This window comes from Strix uralensis, chromosome 15, assembly GCF_047716275.1.
Source record: "Strix uralensis isolate ZFMK-TIS-50842 chromosome 15, bStrUra1, whole genome shotgun sequence".
NCBI classification, from domain to species: Eukaryota; Metazoa; Chordata; class Aves; order Strigiformes; family Strigidae; genus Strix; species Strix uralensis.
Window position 1 is genome coordinate 16,052,891 of NC_133986.1, and position 22,053 is coordinate 16,074,943.

General features: G+C 40.5%; 1 protein-coding gene across 5 annotated transcripts in view; it reads right to left on the reverse strand.

Annotated features, from left to right (window-relative positions):
* The window catches only part of PIK3C2A (phosphatidylinositol-4-phosphate 3-kinase catalytic subunit type 2 alpha), a 73,574-nt gene that overhangs the window by 39,078 nt on the left and 12,443 nt on the right, over positions 1 to 22,053 (reverse strand). For 2 of the 5 annotated variants that reach the window (XM_074884522.1, XM_074884518.1), the window contains exons 1-2: positions 13,422 to 13,524; positions 589 to 1,763 (exon numbers count right to left, since the gene is read on the reverse strand). In XM_074884522.1, the coding sequence (XP_074740623.1) occupies positions 589 to 1,698 (1,110 nt within the window). In that variant the 5' untranslated portion in view covers positions 1,699 to 1,763; positions 13,422 to 13,524. Of the gene's footprint in view, positions 1 to 588; positions 1,764 to 6,171; positions 6,241 to 12,798; positions 13,525 to 22,053 lie in introns of those variants that run through there. The other 3 variants (XM_074884520.1, XM_074884521.1, XM_074884519.1) reach the window with 3 other exon arrangements.

The window sequence follows — 22,053 nt, forward strand, 5'->3', positions numbered from 1 at the left end:
TTATGATCTCGCTAGCATTCCTGCACAGAAGGAAAGCCTTCTGTCTACAGAAGAGAATTATAGTGGTCCTGCGAAAGACTGCAAGTGATACTGAGAGAGTAGAAGAGTTTTGACTATGTCACCTTTCTATTCTAGCTTTTTTTAAAAAAGGATGATAGATTCAAGTATAAGGCAAAAAATTTTTCAAGATCTGAGATAAAGGTTGCTCAAGATAAAGCTTTCAGTGTCTAACTCACCATCTTTTTATTTTGTAGTATCATGCGAATTGCTCAATAAATATTTATCAATATTATTTAAATAGTTAATGGTTCTAAAGATTATTTCCATTTCTTTTTGTAGTGTGTTGAAAAACAGCAATTTCCTCAGTAAATACAGAAAGATTACACAAGGTCAGAGTTATTTTAGGATTAAGTTCAGTAGTAATGTTCAATTTTCTGAGTATCACTAATACACATGCCAGTGACACCCCATTATTTGGGCACTGCTCAAGACAAGTAATATTTAACAAATCCAGACCTTAAAGTGTCTTTAAATACTGTGATTAATCTTGACTATTATACTGCAGTTTAAAAATACTGATTTACATACCTGTAATGTTTGGCCCTGTAACTTTGCAAGTTGAGTTGTTCGCATGTTTAAAGACTGGCTCCTTGTAACTGTTGCTCCAGAAGACTTCCCATTAACTTTTCTTTCCAGATGACAAGTTACTAACAGCTTTTCTTCTAACAGCACAGCATCCCATGGATCTTCGGCAGTCATACTTGAGGCCCCATCTCCATCATTCTCTGTCTTATTTGAAGTCTCCATGCTATCCACTTTTGGTTTACTTAGGGGATCCAAATCTAACCAATCAAATTTACTAACATCCCTGCAGCTTTCCGAGGCTGGTAGGTTAGAAACTGCAGACTTTATAGCAGTCATTTCTAAGTCTGTGCTTGACTTCCCATTTTTCAGAAATTCTGAGGTGCTTGCAATTTTGTCAAATACTTTTGCCATTTCTGGTGTAAGTACTGGAGGATATATAGGTAGGCTTCCTTGTGGATGGAAAGGTGTAGTAGCTGCCAATGGGTATGAAATGTATTGCGACTGTCTTGGAAGACCAAGATAAATAGGTTCTCTAGAGTGATAGGAGGACATACTTGGATGGAATCCATTCTGAAATACACCAGTCTGTTTTGTGTAAGAAGCTGAGGGGTAAACAGGAGGTAAAGTGCATGTCACAGGTGCTGGTATCCCAGGCATCCACTGTCTTCTCTGACCCATAGGCCCAAGATAAAATTGTGAAGACACAGATGGGCTCAAAATAGGACCTACTGGTAACGTAGGTACTTTACTAGATTCAAAACTGTCATCCAGCAGCAGTTTCTCCAGTTCAGCATGAGTAAGCTTCTCTATGTCAATGGTACTTAGTTTATCTTCCATGCTCTTGGCATCAGACTCTGGAAACACCATGAGATCATGGTCCTGTTTGTTATGAGTCTGTGTTTTTTGTCTGGTACTGCTTAAAGAATGAAAAGTTTGTTTATTACCAGCTACACCTCTTTCTTTCTGCATCTTAGCTAACGCCTCAGCTTCCATCTGCAATGCCTCCTCTTTGTCCACATCTTTTGACCTTGCTGCTGCCAAAGAAGGTGATGAGCGCTGTTTAAATCCATTGCTACTGGATATCTGGGCCATTCCGCAAGAGCAGAGGTCCATTTAAAGAAGCAACAATTCCCTCGTACTGGTTGTCTACCCGTGGCTTCGGAATAGATTTAGCAGATCTGAAAAGGAAATGAAACATTAGAAATGCATAAATCACATGTTGAGAACCACTAAGTCATGCATTACCAACTGACAAGGTTGCACATGTCCTTCAGAAATGCAGGACAAAATTTTGAACAGATCAGGGGGGTGAGGGGGTGGTGGGGGTGTCAAAAGAGAAGCCACACAATCAAATTCACAGCCTTTGAATTACATAAGACTTATTTATTCTTCTTACTAGTACTTACTAGTAGGTAGAGTAAGTACTTGGTTTCTTTTCACACCACTAAACCTAAGACACAGAAAAGCTACATTCAGGTACCCAACTGTTTTCAGATTTGAGCAATTCTGCATACTTAGCCAGGTTCAATCTCACAAGTAGAAAGCATTCCAAAGACTATACAAATGTCTAGCATTGATAAAGCACATTATTGAGAGGACTTCCAGTTTACTTCAATATATTACAAAAACGATAGACCTATCAAACAGCTGTACCACGATTATAATGGCATAAGGATGCTGAAGGACCTCTGTTCCTTTGGAAAATATCATTGCACTTCACCCTCTTAACAAGAAAAATAATGCTTATGAAATGCTATTTTTTGGACAAGCAAAATAAGTGATTTAAGTACAGTTGCTCATTAAGTAATCCCTTTAACAGCCCCTTAAAAGAAGTGTCATTCACTACCAGGTAAGGGAAGAAACCCTGAAAGGTCACTTTTGTGTAAGGCCACCACCAAAAAAATGACATCTTACATTTCTCTGATTCTAATCTTGTGCTCAGTACTATTATACAATTTCCTATATTTACCACAATATCTATGCCTCTTTATTAAAATAATCTTTCAAGAAATTACCAGAGGAACTACGTTATTTTTCATTATTATTTTTACTTTATTCTACAGCTTTTACACACAGCCAGGTTAGAGTTGAGACCAGGAGATAAGATGTCTTCCAGCAACAGCTAGTATGCATATCAACTAGCAAGATAAAAATCATGAATAATGAGTTTCTGCTAGGAGGGTTACATAAACAGCAATCCTCATTAAAACACAGTTTCCCTGAACTAGATGAGCCCTTTAGATGTAAATCATCATGGGTTTAAGTCATGCAACAATCTACAAATTAACAGAGTTCTCTGCAACAAATAATGTAGATAACTCAAAAGTCTGTCTTTGTGTTCCCTTGCCATTCACACCCATTGGAAGGGGTTTTTTTGGGTGTTGGGGTTTTTTTTTTTTTCCTCCTCCTTGAATCAGACTAGAGCTACATGCTTTAAACAAACTAACTCTACTTCTTTGGACTCACCACATAGACAGCAAGACTCTTAACAGATTTCTAACAGATTCTTTAAATTCTTTAAGACTCTGGCCAAGCATTTGTTTCATCTACTTCATTTCAGTGGCTTATACTGTGAGACGGACATCTTTACAAAGGTTCTATACATCTCAGCTAGATCTGAAAACAAATTCAGGTGAAACCCTTCACAAAGCAAGATTAAACCAGAACTGATGTTACAGGCACCAAGAGAAGATTTAAATGAAAGCATGTCTTCAGAAAGACTGAAACAGTGACAGACTAAAAGTTATAAAACCCTGAAAACCACGCAACTGAAGTCCTGGGGAATAAAGTCTTAAGGAGTAGCTTTAGAGGGTAGTAGTACGTATCCATTCTAGGAGATAATTATATTCAACACAGATGAATTCTACAGCAGACACCAGATCCTTTTCCATACAATATACTAAGCTGTGGAGTTTGACATTCATTAAAGCCACCACTTTTGCGTTAGGAAGAAGCCCTGTCGTATCTACTGCCTATTTGCACAGCTGAGTGTTGAACCTAATCAGGGAATTGATTTTAAAACAAAAAACAAACCCCAAACTTTTTTGCTGGGTTCCTTTATAGTCAGCACAGCTCCCTGGTCCCATTTACAGCACAGCTGTGGCTCTCAGTGCCATTCGGTTACTGTCCTCCTGTTAGCAGGACAGTCATTCTAAACCTTCTCCTAAAGATGTACCAAGTATTTTTCAGATGGTCTAAGCCTACTGGCCACAGACAACATACTAGCAAGAAGTCTAATACACTTTACCCCAACTGCTCAGACTGCCTAGATATCCAAGCAGGCTTTAATCTCTTTATTAACTTATGTCCGGTTAACATTGCTATGGCAAATTTTCAGATGCAATTACCCTGACTTATGAAGCGCTCTCAATAATTCCTACTTGGCTTTTCCAAGAAGCAGCAGCATGAGGTAAATGCAGTCTTCACAGTCTTGCTGTTGCCTAAGGATTCTAAACAGCAGCAGCATTTTTTTTCTGAATTCTATTCAAAAAACTAAAGTAGGATCATACTTTCTGAGACTATTCTGAAGTGTTTGGGCTACAACTTTGAAGAAGATTATCAGTGGATTCTGGTGCTGCTTGATATTACAGCAGCAAGTGATTTTTATTAAGGAAAAAATATCAAGATTACATGGTCTTCAAAGTAACTATATGTACAACTCTGGCTCCTTGAAAAAAGTAGAAAGCCTTCTTTTTCAGCTGAAATGGACAGCTTTGATCTCCATACTCACCAAGCAGTCTCCTACTCACAAGAAGTCACTGTTCCACAAAGTCATGACTGCAGATAAACATACATCCCTTATCACTCAGAAACACAGTGCACAGCTACTGCAGCACATTCATTTGTAACATCTAGAGAATCCCAATCACTCAATAATGGCTTAATTTACAATTTCACATTACAGTGCTGCATTTTTGTCAGTGTATGATTGCACTTGCACTGACAAACCCAATGACAGTATTCAAGACAGAAGAATATTATTATTAGCGGTTATCTGAAAAGTTGAATTTTATTTTTATTTTTGCAAGACAGTCTCATCAGCATGCATTCACTTTGATCGCTGTATTTAAATCCTACCCTTTGAAACTTCTAAAACCAAAATCAGCATATAAATTTCTGTCAAATTTTATAAGCAGACTGCAGTTTTCAGTTTGAAGTTAAAAACTGATTTTAAGAAGTCTGATAAAATTGCAACAGTTTTAGCACAACTTCATCCTGCATGCCAGCTGTAAATTCACATGATAAAACATCAGAAGAAAAGCTCCCTAGGCATAAGCATAGACCTTCTTTTAAATGCTAAATACACTGCATCAGTTAACATTTTCCCGTAAGTTTAGCTTCACTTTGAACTTCTGACTTTCTAATCATCTAAGTTCAAAGGCAAAGAGCCAGCAGAATTTAAACTTCTCCAACATTTACAAAGAGAAGGGCAAATTCCATTTGCACCATCTATCAGCAGGGATCTCCTCTCCAACACTCAGAAGAATGTGTCAATTCAAATCCCAGAAACAGGAAAACCAGATACCTGAACCATTACTGACCATGCCATAGGAAATCACGAGAAGTCTGCAACAACTGGAAGTCATCAGAAGACCTAGAAGTAATCCTTAAAGAGTCAGGATTGTTCTCATCTCAACTGCCACACACTATTTTAAGTAACAGTAATAATCAGTTTTCAAATGTCAATCTGTTCACCTTCAAGAGCACAACTCCCTTTCCAAGCACTTTAAGAACAGGTCAAATGCTTTTTTTTTTTTTTTTTAGAAAAAAAGGAAAACTGGAAGCAATTGAAGGGATTATAACAGAAATTAGGTAGTCATAAAACAATCCCCTACACCACTTATCTGTCCCCTAAATTCAAAATTAAAGGGACACATTCATACTTTATACAAGCCACCATATTTACACTGCCCTGGCAGTAACTCAGCAATACTACCTGCTTCATTTAAAAGCAGGTCTAAGTTTCAACCACTTGATTTATCTACAGCCTTGATGAAAGATTATCTGTCTCTTGCAGCGAGACTTCATTAACTTTAAGCAATATTTTCTTTAAGTATTCAACCAGATGCGATCAGCCATGAGTCTACAGACCTCTTTCTCTGGCTCCAGTCTAGCAGAGCTTCCCTAAGAGCAATGCTTCCTTGGTGGCAATTTTGAATAAATGTATTTAGAGTCTAAAGTTAATTTGCTCAGTCAAGTACCTGTGTATTGCTATGTAATTTTATTTGAGTATTGCTCAGTATTCATTATTTCAAAGGAGTAAAATTCTCTTTTTAAAAAAAATAAAAATGCAGCAACAAAACTTTATTAATATCAAGAACCAAGAAACAGCAAGATGTCTGACCATCTCCTTCAGATCAAAGCCTCCACATGGAATAGAAATTAATTTCAAATCAGATTTTCACTTACAGAGGCTTACATAAAAAACCAAGATATATTTACATATGCACCAATCTAGCAAATACGTAAAATTGAAGAAATTTTTTTCTAATGAGGAATTTATGGGTTTTGGTAAGAAGCTTCAGGAAAATCAATACAGATATTACATCTCTAACAGACCAAAGACTCCCAAAATTAGTTTCCTACCTTAATGATCAAGGGATGAGTTCATTAGAGATAAATCCTGTTACCTTAAACAGAGGTAATCTCACCATCTGCTCATGTACGTGTTACTATTCTTCTCTACTTAAGATGAGTTGCACAACAGTTTTCAAAAAACCCCAAGGCTTTTAATATTCTATTTATAATGTGTTCTAGTGCTAAACAAGCACAGAACGTATTATTTGGTAATTCATTCTTAGGAAATACTTTATAGTTATCGCAAATGAGTGCGCATAAATTCCCTAGAGTCCAAGCACTAAATACAGAAGCAATGATAACAAGTCAGACCATTTCCTGCATTCCTTATAAAGTAATGCCCTGACATAGAGTAGCCAGAGCTTCCTCAAAACAAGTGTAATTTTCACAATAACTCCGTGGTTATTTTGCCATGAATTAAAAAAAGATTTGAGGCATTTGCCTAACACTGAATGATAACTAAAGAATTAACAAACCTTGCCTGCATACCAGAGACAGTAGCAGTTTTATGGGATACAGGGAAAACTTAGAAAAATAAGACAGCAGTAATATACTATGGAAAGTACTAATCATCTGGAAAGGAATTCATAGCAAGACATTTGCCACAGCAGGAAAACTCCTTAGCAAGAAAAAACACAGAACTTTGATGTTCAAAAGCCCTCTCTGCCAGATGCATTCAGATTGCTACAAACCAAGAAACAACCAACGGATACCTCAAGAAGTCATGTTATGAGTGTGTTATTCTTCAAAATACTGTTAGGTTTAAAGTGGAAGTCTTCCAATAATGTGTACACAAGTAGTCCTGAAAGGTTAGAGTTTTAGGTATATAGTTCTGTCACACTGTCTTTCCACTAAAAACTTAGTAGCTTCTTTAATCCAGTCATTTTAGCAAAATTAGAAAGTACCTCCTCACAGATGAGATTAACACAGTTAACTGAATGAATCCATTTCGTTTCAGGCCATATCTATAGAATCTTCAAAAACAATTTCACTAGCTTAAATACAGGTGCAGTTTTCAGTTGGTCACAAATTCTGAACCAGCACCCATTTCTGTTTTGCTCAAATCATTCAGCTTGTAAATACCTAAGCAGCCGTACTGAGACCAGTAACTGCATCTCTTAACTTTGATTTTGAAATTTCATTTACATCTGAGAAGTACAGTTTCATCACAAAACCTCTGATCTTAAGAGCTAGGTAATCATAGGGTTTTTCCAGTACCAGAACAAGAAGCCTCCAGGAATGCTTCAAGGTCTTTTAATACTGGCAACAAATACCTTGAAAAAAATCTACCCTCGGCTGTTTCAGTGCTTATAAAAAACACTTACGAACTCTTCTACTCAAACCAATTTTCATCCAGGACACTGTACAGAAGACTGTTATTAGATATTTTGTAACAGCAGAATCTTGATTTTTTTGATCAATGTTTCAAGAGGGACAAAGGGTGGAAGCATCTGTCATGATGTTCCAGCCTAATCTTTGTGTAGGCAGCTACAGCTACCTACAGATCATATGTTTTCCATTGCCACAAAATACTTTTCCCCTTCTCGAACCAGTGATTTGCACCATTAGCCACCGCAAGCCACTCCACCAGCAGATGTTGATACATGCATACTTGGTATAGTAAGTTTGCAAGCTTCTTAAGCTTATTTGTGCTGTTATACTCCTCCCCTCAAATTTTGAGCCCAATCACCATTTCTTTTAAGTCTGTTGAAGAGACAATTAAATTCCATATAAGTTTCATAAAAACAAGCAATCTGACACCACCACCACCGGGTGTCACAACTAGAAGAAAACAGTAGCATGAGCTCGTATTATTGGATGCCACAGATTTATTACTAAGATAATCTTTATAAATGCTTGAATCATGGCAAGAAGTCTTTAAGACAATCAGCTGAAGACACAAATCAACAGGAAACTTGACATCCATTTCATCAGCTGTAGAACAACTCACCAACCTTTGCATCTCTACTTCTCCCTACTTTGTTCTCAGCTCTCTAACAGCATACCTGCAACTGTTCCTGCTCACTATTTTCTGGATGCAGATACCAGAAAAAGCAATAATGAAACTGATGGCATCCCAGGCTTTTTCATTCTGATGCACTTGGCCAAGATATTTTTTTTCCATGCCTTGCAGCCAAGCCTATTACCAGCATTGTTTGACAAAGGCTAAGAATTTTAGCTCTGTTGCAATGTTTTTCCTGACAGAATAATGCTTTCATATCCACTCCTTCTGTTTCAGAAGTCTTCTTTTAAAAACTTGTTACTGGTTCTCTTGCTTTTTAGCCACCGCTGAAGCTGTGTTTTGCTCCATGTCACCCTTATGATTCACACTTTTTATCCCCACCAACCCTCTTTTCAAAGGGTACTTGAAAACATACACTCACGCAATACAAAATATTCCACACAGAATCAATGTTAGCTACTGCTTTAGGGTCTGGGGTTTTCATTTTTTAAGTAATGCCATTGCCCCAAATATTTTGATTCCCCAGCTGAATAATTTGTGCAGTAATCCATGATTTGCAAAATAATTTTACTCTGGAATATCACTTTCATGGAAGAATTAAGAGTGGAACAAGCCTCAGGGGGTCTCTAGTTCCATTACCTGCTCAAAGCAGGGTCAGCTATGAGGTGACAGGGGTGCTCAGGGCTCTATCCAGGCAGCAATACCGCAAAGTTTCAGTTAGTCATACAGTGCAGGCCTGCTCACAGTGGAGTGCAACAAATTACCTGGAGCTTCTATCTATACTAGTATTTCCACTAATCCCAGTATCAGTAGTACTAAGCAGAAGACAGACAACCTTTTAAACTACACATCCAGTTCAATCAAAAATACAGAAAGGGTCTAGAGCATGGGGGGGACAGAGAAAAGAGGAAAGAAACGTTTGTGCTATCTGCTTTAATCACCCAAACAGAGATGCCCCAACACCTTCCATGTTTGTAACTTTCTACAGCATAGACAGATGACCATGGTAAAAACCCTAATTTTCTTAAGTTATATGCCTGAAGTAAGCCCTGCAAATATCCTCCTAATGTCACAAAGCATTCAAAACGCAGCAAAATGCAGGAAGTTCATGATGCAATGTACAGTGGCTATTAACACAGGGAGATGAAACAATCCTCCCCCACAAGGATCCCACTCCATTCCCTGGGCAGCAGCGCACAGTATACACCTTCAACAAAGCAATCAAAAACATCAGTAGTGTAGGGAGAGAAAACCATGTCACCACAGCTCTGTCCCAGACTTAACTCCGTATCACTGTATTAGGATCAACCTACCAGTCTAACCAAATGCAATTCTGCTGCAGTAGCCAAATTATGTCTACCACTTGCTTCAGCAGAGGAGTTTCCCCTCAGGCAGGAAACTTGCACAGTTTCAGTTATAACCACCAGATGCTTCTTAGTCACAAACCTAGTACTTACGAAAGTATTAAGCAGAATTGTTTATTATTGACAGAATATCTGTTCACGTGTACCTCTTTGCTTTATACATTAGAAAACACTAAGTGCTTATTACACATAGATTCAATGATTTTTTTTTTTTTTTTTAACACTACACAGGTAGAAAACTGAGCAGGATGGCTATACTCAGACCAAACGTTCATCCCATCCTTAACTTGTCTCTAAGGGTGACCTCAGAAATGCAAATGGAAAAAAGCTAAACCAAGGCAAGAGTGTAACGACACTTCCTCAAAATACTCTTCTAGTCTCCACAAATTTGCCACTCAAGTACTTCCTGAATCTTGAGGTAACTTCTCTATTATTAAGACCCCTGATGGATATTTTCCTCCTGGAATTTGTGCAGCGGCATGCTGAACTCATGTAAACTTTCAGCACTCACCTTATAGCTCAGCACTGTCACCACCCTCTGCTCTTCTGCTCTGGCTACAATCTAATTAGACAACCGTATCTGTTATCAATGACCTGTTCTTGATGCGTCTCCTCTAACTACTAACATCAACTACAGTATTGAAACCTACGAGCTACAAACCCTACAGGGGCCAAATTATTTCATCTAGGTCATCATGCAGTAACCAGCCTCCAGATCTGAACTAGTGACATACTCAACACAAATACCATGAGGTCCTCATACACTATGTACTGCAAGTTTCCAGTTCTGGTTGATTTTTTGTAAGTGATGTTTTGTTTGTAACTTTAATGCCCTTCACCTTAAAATGACAAGTTACATGAAATATACAGACATACCTTCTCTCTCTCTACTTCAGCTTCTTCAATAAAAGCATTCTGAAGTCACCACCACTTGGAACAAACTAAACTTACTCTAAGTAATTTCAGGTTGCATTTCTACTAAGGTATAGATTGAAGTAATATTTCTCATAATTTTTTAATGTGAGCTTTGAGGAAAGCATTTTATTCTAAATCTTTGCTAGATTAGGTGAGGTTTATCATCACTGGCACTCTTTGAAACGTTTCCTCCTCCACTTACTTGTCCAGCCTGGAAACAACTTCTGCATTCTTCTGCAAAAACTGACATCACAGCAACCTTCTCGTGTACAAAGGGGCTGGATGAATGCTGTGTTAGATGAATGACGTTATTAACCACTGCTGATAAAAACTGAACTCTGGTTCTGGTAAGTAATTACACATCCACATCTTCTACTTAAAATAGAGGACTATGTTTACAATGACACTTCCATGAAGCACACAATGTACATTTGTGCTATACTCTCATTTTTAAGTTTGTTGTACTGTTTTAAAAATAAATACCACAGTAATTTCTGCACTAACAAAGACCACTCAAAGGCAATAATTCTAAAATAAAAACCAGATCATTATCTGAATGTCATTAAGGCTGACCTTAAAACACATACTATATTTTGTGTATTCTAGTCATGTCAGCGTCGTGCTTATACTGTCCTACCTATCAATGTCAATGTATCACAATTTGTTATGGAAGCTTAAGGTTGTTCAAGAGTTTAAAGACAAAGAACATGCAATCCTGCTCTAATCAAATTCAAATCTAGCATTCATTTTTCTAGATAGCCCCATACTGGCCTGGTTTTGGTCCCACACCAAAGCCTAATGCATCAACACAAAAAAAAAAAAAAATAATCACCCAAACAAAACCAAAACATCACCTCAGCATTTTTATTTTTTTAAGCCACATTTTATTTCAAGTTTCTTCAGCTAGATAGCAGATATAATAGCAGCACTGGTAAGAAATATCAGCAGTTTCAAGTTAACTTAGTTTGAGAAGTAAACAGGAACACAAATTCAGAAAAGATTTTTTTAACTTGACATTTTGAAATGCATCATTTTCCATTTAAGGCATTCAGTTTTGTTTGTTGCTACATAGGCAGCTACTCAAAAAGAGATAAAAATAAATCATGAATTTATATACACTGATTATCTGTACTGATGAACCTTTACGTTTGAGTTCTTAATGATGACAGTAAGACTCAAAAAGGAAAGTGGAACCTCAAATATCTAAATCAGGATTACTATTACAATGCAATTAAGTAGCAAAAAAAAAATATCTATTTTATTAAATCAATCAGAATTTTAAATCTTTCTTGAGACCGCCTATGTATTTTTTATAAACAAGAATCTTTATGTAAGAGACTGTTCAAATACAGCACAACATTTAAGATGGGACTCTAAATAGTTTATTACTTGTTTGTTTGTGGTTTCCCCCCCTCCCCCAAAACAAAAGGCCATTTAGCTTCAAGTATTTGTTACTTCTCCCTGTGCTTTCTCCCATTGCCTTTATCTTTTATGCAACTTCCTTTCACTGTCCATTTGTTCTTACCAGTTTTGCTTCAACTTGCTTTCAGTTTTAAAAAAAGTTAACTTGGTGAGTATTATAGTCCAGTTCTTCCTCTCCCACAAATGCAGTAAATAAGTTCAATTTAAGCAACTCCTCTTCCTCCCAGACACCAAGTTTTTTCCAGGTCCACTCTGTGTTGGGGGAATGAAGGACACAACTGCCTTCAAAGCTAACAAAACCAACTAAGAAAATACTTTCATCTGTCAGATTTCATTCCCCCTGCCCCATTTCTGCTTCCCCTTTGGATTCTTCATAAATCACCCATCACTACTACTCTTGAACACAGTTTATATTCTAAGCAGCTATTGCACAACATCTTTTATGAACATCACACATTTTCCCTTGAATTTTCAGTTCCCTTCGGAAAGAGATTTGCACTAAGCATGCAAGGTTGTTATTTAAAACCTCTGCATCTCCCCCCTACCCCAAAACAGCTTAACTATGCTTCAGGATCACATCTGCAATAAGTAATACAATGACGAAGAAGAGCATCAGAATCTTTCTTTTCTTCCAAGCTCTTCTGAGTATATCTTACTACCATATTCTCCTTCCCCAACAACAGCATAGCTGTTAGTGGGAGGTCACTTGCTCTAACAAATATGCAGGTATACCTTTTTTTATTGCACTGATACAGAACAATAAGCTCGATCAAGCTGTGAACATTAAGCCAGTTAACGCTTCCACGTATTAATACTAATGTCTGAAAAAGCTCCCGGAAGAAACAGCAGGGCTGTTTACCGATCAGCTCTGTAAACAGCCAACTTCTCAGGAACCACGGGAAGGCGCCAAGCCGAGGTTAGCTAACCCACTCAAAAAGCCAACTCGAAGATGAATAAAAAGGAAACGTAAACCTGGTGGGTCTCTGCAGCGACAGCCAAGGTCCCCCCTCCACAGGGCGGGCACTGCGGCTCCCCAGCGCCTCCAGCTCCGTGCCAGCCGCCCCGAAGACTTCACCCGCAGGTACAAAAGGCTCCTCTGAAACCCGGCGCTGTGAAGCGCAGGCAGCTCCTCAAGACGCCTGGGAACGACCGCTCCGCGCGGGGAGCGGCACGGCTCCAGCGCTCGGACCGATGAAATCCTTCCCGCAGCCGCCGCCTCCCGGCTCGCAGGAGCCCGCACCGACACGGAGAGGCGGGGACGAGCCGGCGGGCAGCGCTGACCCCGGCCCCGCTGCCTGAGCCCCGGGCCCCGCCGCTCGCAGGTGCCGCCCCGGCAGCGCGGGGAACACCGACCGGCCGCCCCCGGGCCCGGAGCCGCGCCGAGGCCGCGCCGGCAGCGGGGAGCGCCCGGAGGCCGAGGGTCGCGTCGCGGGGACCCTTGAGGGAGGAGAGGGCGAAGCGGGGCAAGGCTGGGGAGTGGAGCGGGGGGGGGAAGGGGGAAGCAAGCGGACACCGGCGGAGAAGGACAGGACCAGGGGAAGGGAGCAGAGCCCAGCCTCGTCCCGACACCCCGCGGCGGGGCTCCCCGCGCCTACCTCGCAGCGCCGCCGCCCCGCGGCAGCGGCCATTTCCCTTCTGGCCGCCGCGCTCGCGGCCCCCCCCGCCGCTACCCCGCCGCCGTGCGCTCACTTCCGGCCCCGGCCCGCAGCGCTGGCGCGGGAGGGGGCGGGGCGCCACCCTCAGGAGAGGGGCGGGGCGGGGCGGGGCGAGGCGCCGGCCGCTTCCCTCAGCCCCCGCCGCGGGCGGCCGTCGACGGCTGCCGACTTACCTGTCCCCATCCCCTGTCCCCTGTCCCCTCCCGGGGTGCCTCTCAGGCGGCGCGGCCCGGCCGGCAGCCAGGGGCCGCCCCCGCTGGGGAAACGGGCCGGTAGCGCCCGGCTGTGACCCGGCTGTGACCGTCGCCGCGGTGGCGGCCGGGCCCCTTCGGCCACGACAGCGGGGGCTCTGAGGGGACGCTCCGTCATTTCCTCCCCTTACCGCCCGGTCTGCCCGGGAGCGCCCAGCAGGCCTGGAAGCGTCCACAGCGCACCGAAAGCCTCCGGCCGGGAGGCGGGTGCGGAGCCCTGGGCGGCGGCGGGGCCGGGGCCCGCCCGTGCCCGCCGGGAGCGGCGCCGGCAGCGCGGGCAGAGGCTGCGCAGCACGGCGGGGGCTCCGCCGGAGCAAGAAATGCCCCGTCCCTCGCCAGCCCACGGCTCCGGTGGCTCGGAACAACGTGTTCCATCCACCACACCGAATGCCGCGGAATTTAACTTCAGAAACTACTTCGCCGGCCCCGGCAGATCCCTGATGTCAACGCCAACCTTCCTGACGTACCGACACGTTTCAAAAAGACAATATTTTGGTTTGACCTTCACAACAGCTTCAAAAGAATACAATGCTTTGAGTACACGCAGAAGTATTGCATGGGGGATTTTATACAACGTTTAGACAATGGGCCTTTCATAACATCAAATTAAAAGTCGTAATGAGCATTTAAAAGTAACAACACAAGTTTTAATGTAGATGCAAAAGAATTCCAGAGAGAATACATTCTGCCCATTCAGGGCATACTACTCAAAATAATCAAAGAATTCCATTTATGCCCATTGGTACTTTATTCAGCACTTCTAGCACACCAAAGAATACAAAACACTTAATGAAGCATAGAAGACACGCGAAAAAGTGTCAGTTTAGAAGCTACAATATAAATGAATGTCATAAATACATTGCTGGCAGTGACATCTTCTGTGTGATCGTATATTAACCCCACCATTTTAGCATCTAAGAATTTCCTATCAGATAAATCTTGACCTGGTGCCATTAGGCCAATGAAAGCCCTTGCAGGTGACTTCACAAGAGCAAAATGGAGACTTGGAAGGCCAACACAAAATGCATTCCTGTAGAAGCATCACAGATTAAAAAAATTACCAGAGTTCTTACTACCCCTGTGACCTAAGCCTTCAGTATTCAGGTTGTCAGTTAAGAGCAGAAATCGATCCTTTCTGACACAATTCCAGTATTGACAGTCAATAAGCCAATTCTGCTCCAACTTTGAACACGGAACAGAGAATCAGAAGACATCTGCTTTGCTCTCAAGGTCCAGGTTTCTTTCCAGACTGCCTGTCCAAATACATCTCCTTTTTGGATCGCATTTTAGATTTATTGTCCTGGCAGTCAGGTCTCCTGGCCGCCTCTTCTGCTGGGCTCCTGCAGTGGTGCTGACCGGGAGAGCAGTGTACGTGGGGGTGAGTGACCCACATAACAATGGGAGGAGGGCTGTGCTGGCTGTGCTGCCCCAACAGCCCGGCCTTCAGGCCTGTGCTTGCTGTGTGCATCCCCCGGCCGCAGGATAAACTCTGTGGCTCACTGTAACAGGGGGCTGCAGGCAGCTCCCGCTTGGTACCGGCGATTACACCACCTGCGCGTCCTTGACTTTACCTCAATGTGCAGCAAGAGCTTCCCATGTGAACACCCTTTGTGTCTGCCAGTAGAAATGAGGGACAGCATTGTTTTCTTGTAAGAAAACCCTATACTGACTGATATGGAAAACCCTTTTCTACGGATGGTGTCTGCAGAATGTGCTGCGCCCGTTCGATGCTGCACAGCTGAGGGTTCCCAGCATCTACAGGGGTGTAGGATTATTTATGCTATGCTCTCTTAGTAGCGCTGGGTCTAATAAACAGCAATTTAAATAATACTTTACAGAGGCAGAATGCCTTTCTCACTGGGATCCTAACAGACCAGCACCTCCTGCTGTAAAACAGTCCCTCCAGTGTTTGTGCTGCTTTGCCCCTCACACACGGGTCGCAGGGAACTGCTGCGGATTGCACCTCTGACTCACCTGCCACAGGGTTTAGTCCTGGGACAACCATTTGTCTGTGTTTCATCCATCACTAGCCAATGGAGCATTAATCTGCTTAGCCTAAGTAGAAGGCGGCTAACACATCCAACAATTTCAACAAGATCATGACTATCTGACTGACTAACCCCCATCACGTTACGTAATACATGACAATATGACCAGGTCATAAATGTCAAGATAGAAAAGATTATTTGGTTCATTCTATGGATTAGTGCAGAATTTTAGACTATTATCAAGCCTGTATATCAGTCCCATGATAATTGTAAGACCCTCTTGTGATTCTCCTTAGAAATTGTTTCCTTCTTGTCAGGAAATTTTCCTGCTATTTTGCATGTATTTTAATAACTTAAGCCCATGCTTTTTAGCAATATCTCATTTTTGCAAAATATTCTAGGTTACAAAGGGCTGCATAAAACCCAAATTCCGTGTTAAATAGGTACACTAAATTACAAACTGAATATGCTATTCCTTCCTTTGCTTTCACTCCTTACACTGAAGAGCATCTACAACATCAGTTCTTTTGCTTCTGTTTTCATAGTTTCTCAGCTACATTCATGTTAAATATATACTAATTATCAGGTGCACTCTAGAAGCAGTACCAGCCAGTTTTAGAAATTGCATTTGTATATCAGATGCCATGTAACATTCTCCATAGCTTGGCAGCCAAAATAGTTCTGCTTCAAGAGAGATAACTGCTTGGCACTGGAAGCCCAGCTCCTAGGTAAAATGACACTATCCCCTAGAGAGTTGAGTCAATGAAGGGAACAATGACATAGCCTGCAGACTTGCTTATGAATGGATAATTACAAGTTACACATTCCCACATGAAAACATTACATCAGTTTTAAAGTATTTCTTATACAGGAAGTTATTAATATATCCATGTAAATGCAATGCACAAGGTGTGTGTCTCAGCAGACTCACTACCTCGCTACTATATATGTTGCCTGTGATACATTGACCAAATGCCACAGCTGCCCTGAGTCAGGAGACACTTGGTAAAACTTGTTAAAAAAAAAAAAAAGTGCGTTGCAGATAAACAAGCAATAAAGATCCATACGCTTTTATTAAGGAACATTTCTATTAAAATTTAAATTACATACTACAGGCAGAATAAACATGAGAGAATTTGGTCAAATGTTTGGAGAAATTAAGTGCTGTGCTCACTACCCTGATATTCAAACTTCACAAAAGAATTCCAACACAACATATGCAAAAATTGAATCAACTTTTGTAACTAACTATACTGACACTGGTATTAACTGGAAATATGACAAACAGCAGCTGGCAGATGCCTTTTAACACAATATTGAGGATACAAGGAAGCTTGATGTATACCCAGATCAGAAGTGTGACTACATGTAACAAGGCATAACAAATGTGTTTTGGTGAAGATAATACATGGGAATAAAAAAAAAAAAAACAACAAACAAAACCCCACCCCCCAAAAAAAATCACTTTAGAAACAAAATTGCCTTAATTTTCTTCTCAGCCTAAAATGCATTTATGTAAGCCCTACAAATTTAACAGATGAAGGCTGAATTTAACTACTGGAATTGCTACTTGCCTTTAATTAACTGAAAGGAATAAACTTCGTGAGCATTGTTAGTGTACCCTTTTTGTGAATGAGAAATTGTTAGTAGAAGCACAGGGGTTATTAAAGGAGAAATGTGTTTCCTCTGACAATAGGAAGATGGAGCATATCGTACCAAGGACAAAAACCTCTTGGCAGATACCATGACGTGTACCAGAACACGGTACTTTGTGCAGCACGTCTGTTCCATGGAAATTCCCAAACACTTGTTCATCGGGGTGGGGACTGCAACACAAAGTTCAGCCCCATCCCGCTGACATGCTCCCCTTGGCACAGAGCTCGCGCGGGTGTCTCCCCGCCCCGGGGAGCGGCACTGGGGGGCTCGCAGCTCGGCAGGGCGGGCAACACTGTGCTTTGGGCAGGTGCGAGCACCCATCCCGCAGCAGCCAGCCTCAGCGTCGCAGGCCCAGCGCAATGCAAAGCAACCTCAGGCGCCTGTCATAACTGGCGAGCTGTGCTCAGCACTGCAGCTAGGCTGCTGTGTGTGGCTTTCAAAAGCCTTATGACTGGGACTTACATTATGGAGCAGTTTAGAAACTCATATTTGAAAGAAAAAGGCTTGATCTGAATTATAAAGTACACTAACTCAGGCTATGCAGGAAAGGAAAATGATGCATCTACATTTACGACTCCAATATTAGGCAGCTCTTCAGGATAGCTACGAGACTCAGTGAGGTTTGAATTAAAGGCTAAACAGTTTAAATTTATCTTGTTACATTTTCTTAAAGACGGACGTATAAAGTAATCATGCCAAATATACTGAGAAACAATTAGCTTAAACAGAGTAAATACTACAAAAATCTACCAATTCTCAGCTAATCAAGACAGGTAGTTCTAATGTCCTCAAGGTGACTCCTATGTATTTAAAGGCAACACGTTTTAAGCCCTAATTCTGGAACATATGGTAATTTGTATCAAAATTTCAGCTATGATTTTTTAGTCTTTATAAACTTTTTTTTTTCCTCTGAAAACCAGCAGAGGGAGACAGGTTCTTTTTCACTCCTAAAGAAACCAAAAGATTGTATTACTTCCTCAAAAATATACTTTTTGAAAATGCAGTATAATTTCCTGGATTAGTCTCACAATGCCTTTTCTTGGTGATTTTGAACTTTATTAACACTCACTTTTCTTGTTCTGAGTGTTTACTCAAGCTTAAATGGCTAATGCTTACATCTGCAGATGTTTATTCAACAGTATGTTGCTATTAATATTTCATTGTGGATTTCTTTCAGGGAGAAAGGGGCAGTGTTAGTAATGAATGAAAGAGAAAAATAGGCCATGGTTACGTTTTTATTGTTTCACTGTTATGCAATAGCTTGCATGTGTTTTCCACATGTGTCAGGTCCGCATACGGCTCTCAAAATCTATACAATAATTTCAGCTAACTATATATATACAAGTTACATATATATATATGAGTTAAGGCTCAAACATAAGAAGAAAATTCTACTCTGCAATCAAAAAATACTGCCAATAGTTTCAAGTGCAAGTAAAATCTTCTCTTGGGTTAATTTCTTAGGAACTCAGGTCCTGTTTCAGTAAATGGGAATTTAGGCACTAGAAGCCAAAATACTACTACAGATCTTGGCACAGCAATTGTATGTCCCACAGAATCTAGACAACACTCCCTACAAAACAGCATGACAGGGCATACATTTGAAATTCATAAATGATTTTCCATATTTACCTCTATTTTTTTCAAATACATTATGTCCAGAAGAGCTATTAGAACAGGGAACTGAAGAACAGAAACAATTTAACACATTTCACTACTTGTTTTACTGTAAATACTTTGTGATAACTTTTAATCTATTTTTTTGATATAACTTCCTTTTACAGGTGGCTTATATAATCAGAGAGGAAATTATAAGAGAAGTTTTCTGGATAGATGTGTTCTATGTCATATGCACGATTTCTATAATTTGAAGGCTTTAAATAAAATGAAGCTTCTGAACATTCCTAAAATGGAGTGGATGTAGAAGAGTTAGAAAATGCACACAGAAACCGTGTCAGGGCTGAATAAACTCCAGAGGTACCGTGGGATAGTTGTTAGTCTATAGTATGCTTTCGTAAGGCCTATTAATGCAAGAATGATGCCAGAAAATCCTGAGGGAGAAACTGCGGGCAACAGGATGCGTACCTGGAAATAGCAATCATTCCTTGGGTAAAGGTAATTGAGGTAATTGGAAAGACTTCTGGTATTTAAAATCCCAATCACAGCAAGTCATGCTTAATCAGACATCCAAAGGCAGAGGATGATAAAACTTCATACTGACTACTCACTTGAATTATCCTGTATCGAAGAATTAAAATAAAACAAACAAACAGACCCAAACCACCACTAGCAGTAGGAATCCTAGAGCAAGAGACTTCCACAGTGATCTCTTTAGCAGGCTGCTAAGAAAGAGGCTACAGGGTCTTCCCCCAGCTGCCCAAATTCCTGCAGCTCCATCGAAGATCCAAGCCCTCACCCACAAAATCTGCTATTTCTTTTCTGGTATGAGCTAATAGCATGAAGCTTCTTGTAGTAACCCTATGTTCATCAGTAACACAACTTCACAGTTCTTTAAGCATTGCGAATCAATGGAAATATTTTGCAAGTAAAAAAAAACTATTAAAAAAGAAATGTACAATTCCTCAATGTCATGCATTTATTTGTAGTCACACAGTGCATATTGCTGAAAAGAAATTATCCTATCAAGTACAGTGAGGTAGTTTTCATATCCCTGTCCAAGTCTAATTCTGTCACGGCTGTGGCCCTTGTAGTTTGGTGTACAATTTTTTGTAGTTTTCATAGGGGAAGTTAAGTGCACAATGTGTTTCCTGCAGGACCTTTGTAAACCTGGTTTTCAGGTTAAGGGTCAATGATTCAAATTCAACAGATTTTATCTAATGGATGTTCTGGAAGCAGCAGAATTAATTTAAAATGTCTGAAATCCTTGCCAAGATGCTTTAGTTGGTAAGAAAGCATCTTCTACTTAGGACTGACAGTTATGTAAGAGTAGAGTACTGGCACGTTATTCAAAGGGATTTATTAATTGCCTTTGATGTTCACATTCATGAGTAGAAAGACACCCAAGCTTGAGGGACAAAACCAGATATTGTTTTAATGAAAAATAATCTCAGAGTTTGGTGGAAAACTTTTCAGATAGGAGTGCAGTAGTCAGCCCCCAGCAGAAAGAAGCCAACAGCATGAATATGTGTCACAACTCACTTAAACAACTTGATGCAGAGTTTGCGTGCGTGGGAGGAAAAAAGTAGTGTGTGTTCATGTATGCACTGCTCACCGAGAAACTTCAAGGAGGAGGACAGCTAATCGGCATACTGCACAGTTCTGGTCTCATTACGAACCCTGTCTTTGGGGATACTACTCATCCATCAGAATAATTCTACCAAATGTATCAGGAACTCTGTCAGGATTGAGCTTACGCACCCCAGTGTGGGTGTGCACAGCACGTTGGGAACATCACTTCTCATCTTCCGAGGTGTCAGAGAAATCACCTGTCAGCAAACCTTCTCGGGATCCACAGTCATCCTTCTGCAATGAAGCAGTGACACATCAGGCCATGGAGAAATACAGCACTCATCCTAATTAAGAGCAGAGCTCAAGCAGCATTGAAGCATTTGCAAACACAGTATTAATGTTAAAAAAATTATTTATTTTCCAAATATAAATGTAATATTAAGTTTTAAATAGTAATGGTCCTTTGCTTGAGAAATAGGCTCAAGAGTAGCTGAAGGATATGGAAGACGATGTGGATAAGGGAATGGCACTTCAATATAGTGTCGTTGGCTAATTCTGCCTATGACACCATAACTAATTTGCTACAGTGCAGCAAGTATTTAGGTTTATGCGTGTGTGTGGTGAAAGTATAGAGTGGTCTAGTGACTCTTTGAAACTTCTCAATGGAAAAAATTTTATCTACCTCATTTTAACTAAATCCCAAGCCTTTCAGAAAAAAATGATTAAATTGCATGTATGTCACCTGCAAATATTACTTCCATTAGAATACTGCATAGTCTTTTGGAAGAGCAGAAATTCATCATCCAAGTCAGGAATCACATCAGAGTAGCATTAAGCATGATCTTGGTTTTGTATTTAAATCAATGGAAGTTTTGTTCTGGTTTCACTGAAAGCATAGCCCAAAAAGAACAGAATTATCTTTGCTTCAACCCATTAAAACCAATGGATAAATCCACCTGAAATGTTTTGGCATCGCCCAAAGGTACCTGGCTGAATCCTTGACCTGTGAGAGACTATGTATTAAAATACCAAACTAATGAAAAGCTAGGTCCTCCTGCTATTTGTTCATACTCTGTTAGAAACGTCATCCTGTCCTTCTTAGTCTCACATTATTAAAAGCAAGTCCAACTCTAACCTACTAATTAGATTATGAAGTAAATTGCCCATCTTCTATCTAAAATTAAAAACCTTTAGAAATCCACAAGGTTATAGACAGAAAAGCCAGATTTGTTCTAAAGACAAGTAGTCTTTGTAAGATTTAAAACCTGAATAAAGATTAACATGCTAGTCTTATAAAATGGCCCTACCATGCAGTGAAGTATTATTAACGTAGTTCCCGGCTACTGCATTTTCCTAAAGCAGCAGAGAATACACAGTACTGATCATCTCTGATCCCTCTCTTTGGTTGAGAGAGACTTTAATAGCTTGTTCTAAAGACAGACAGAAGTAGACTTTTTTCAATCCTGAAAATGTAAGAAACATTCCCAG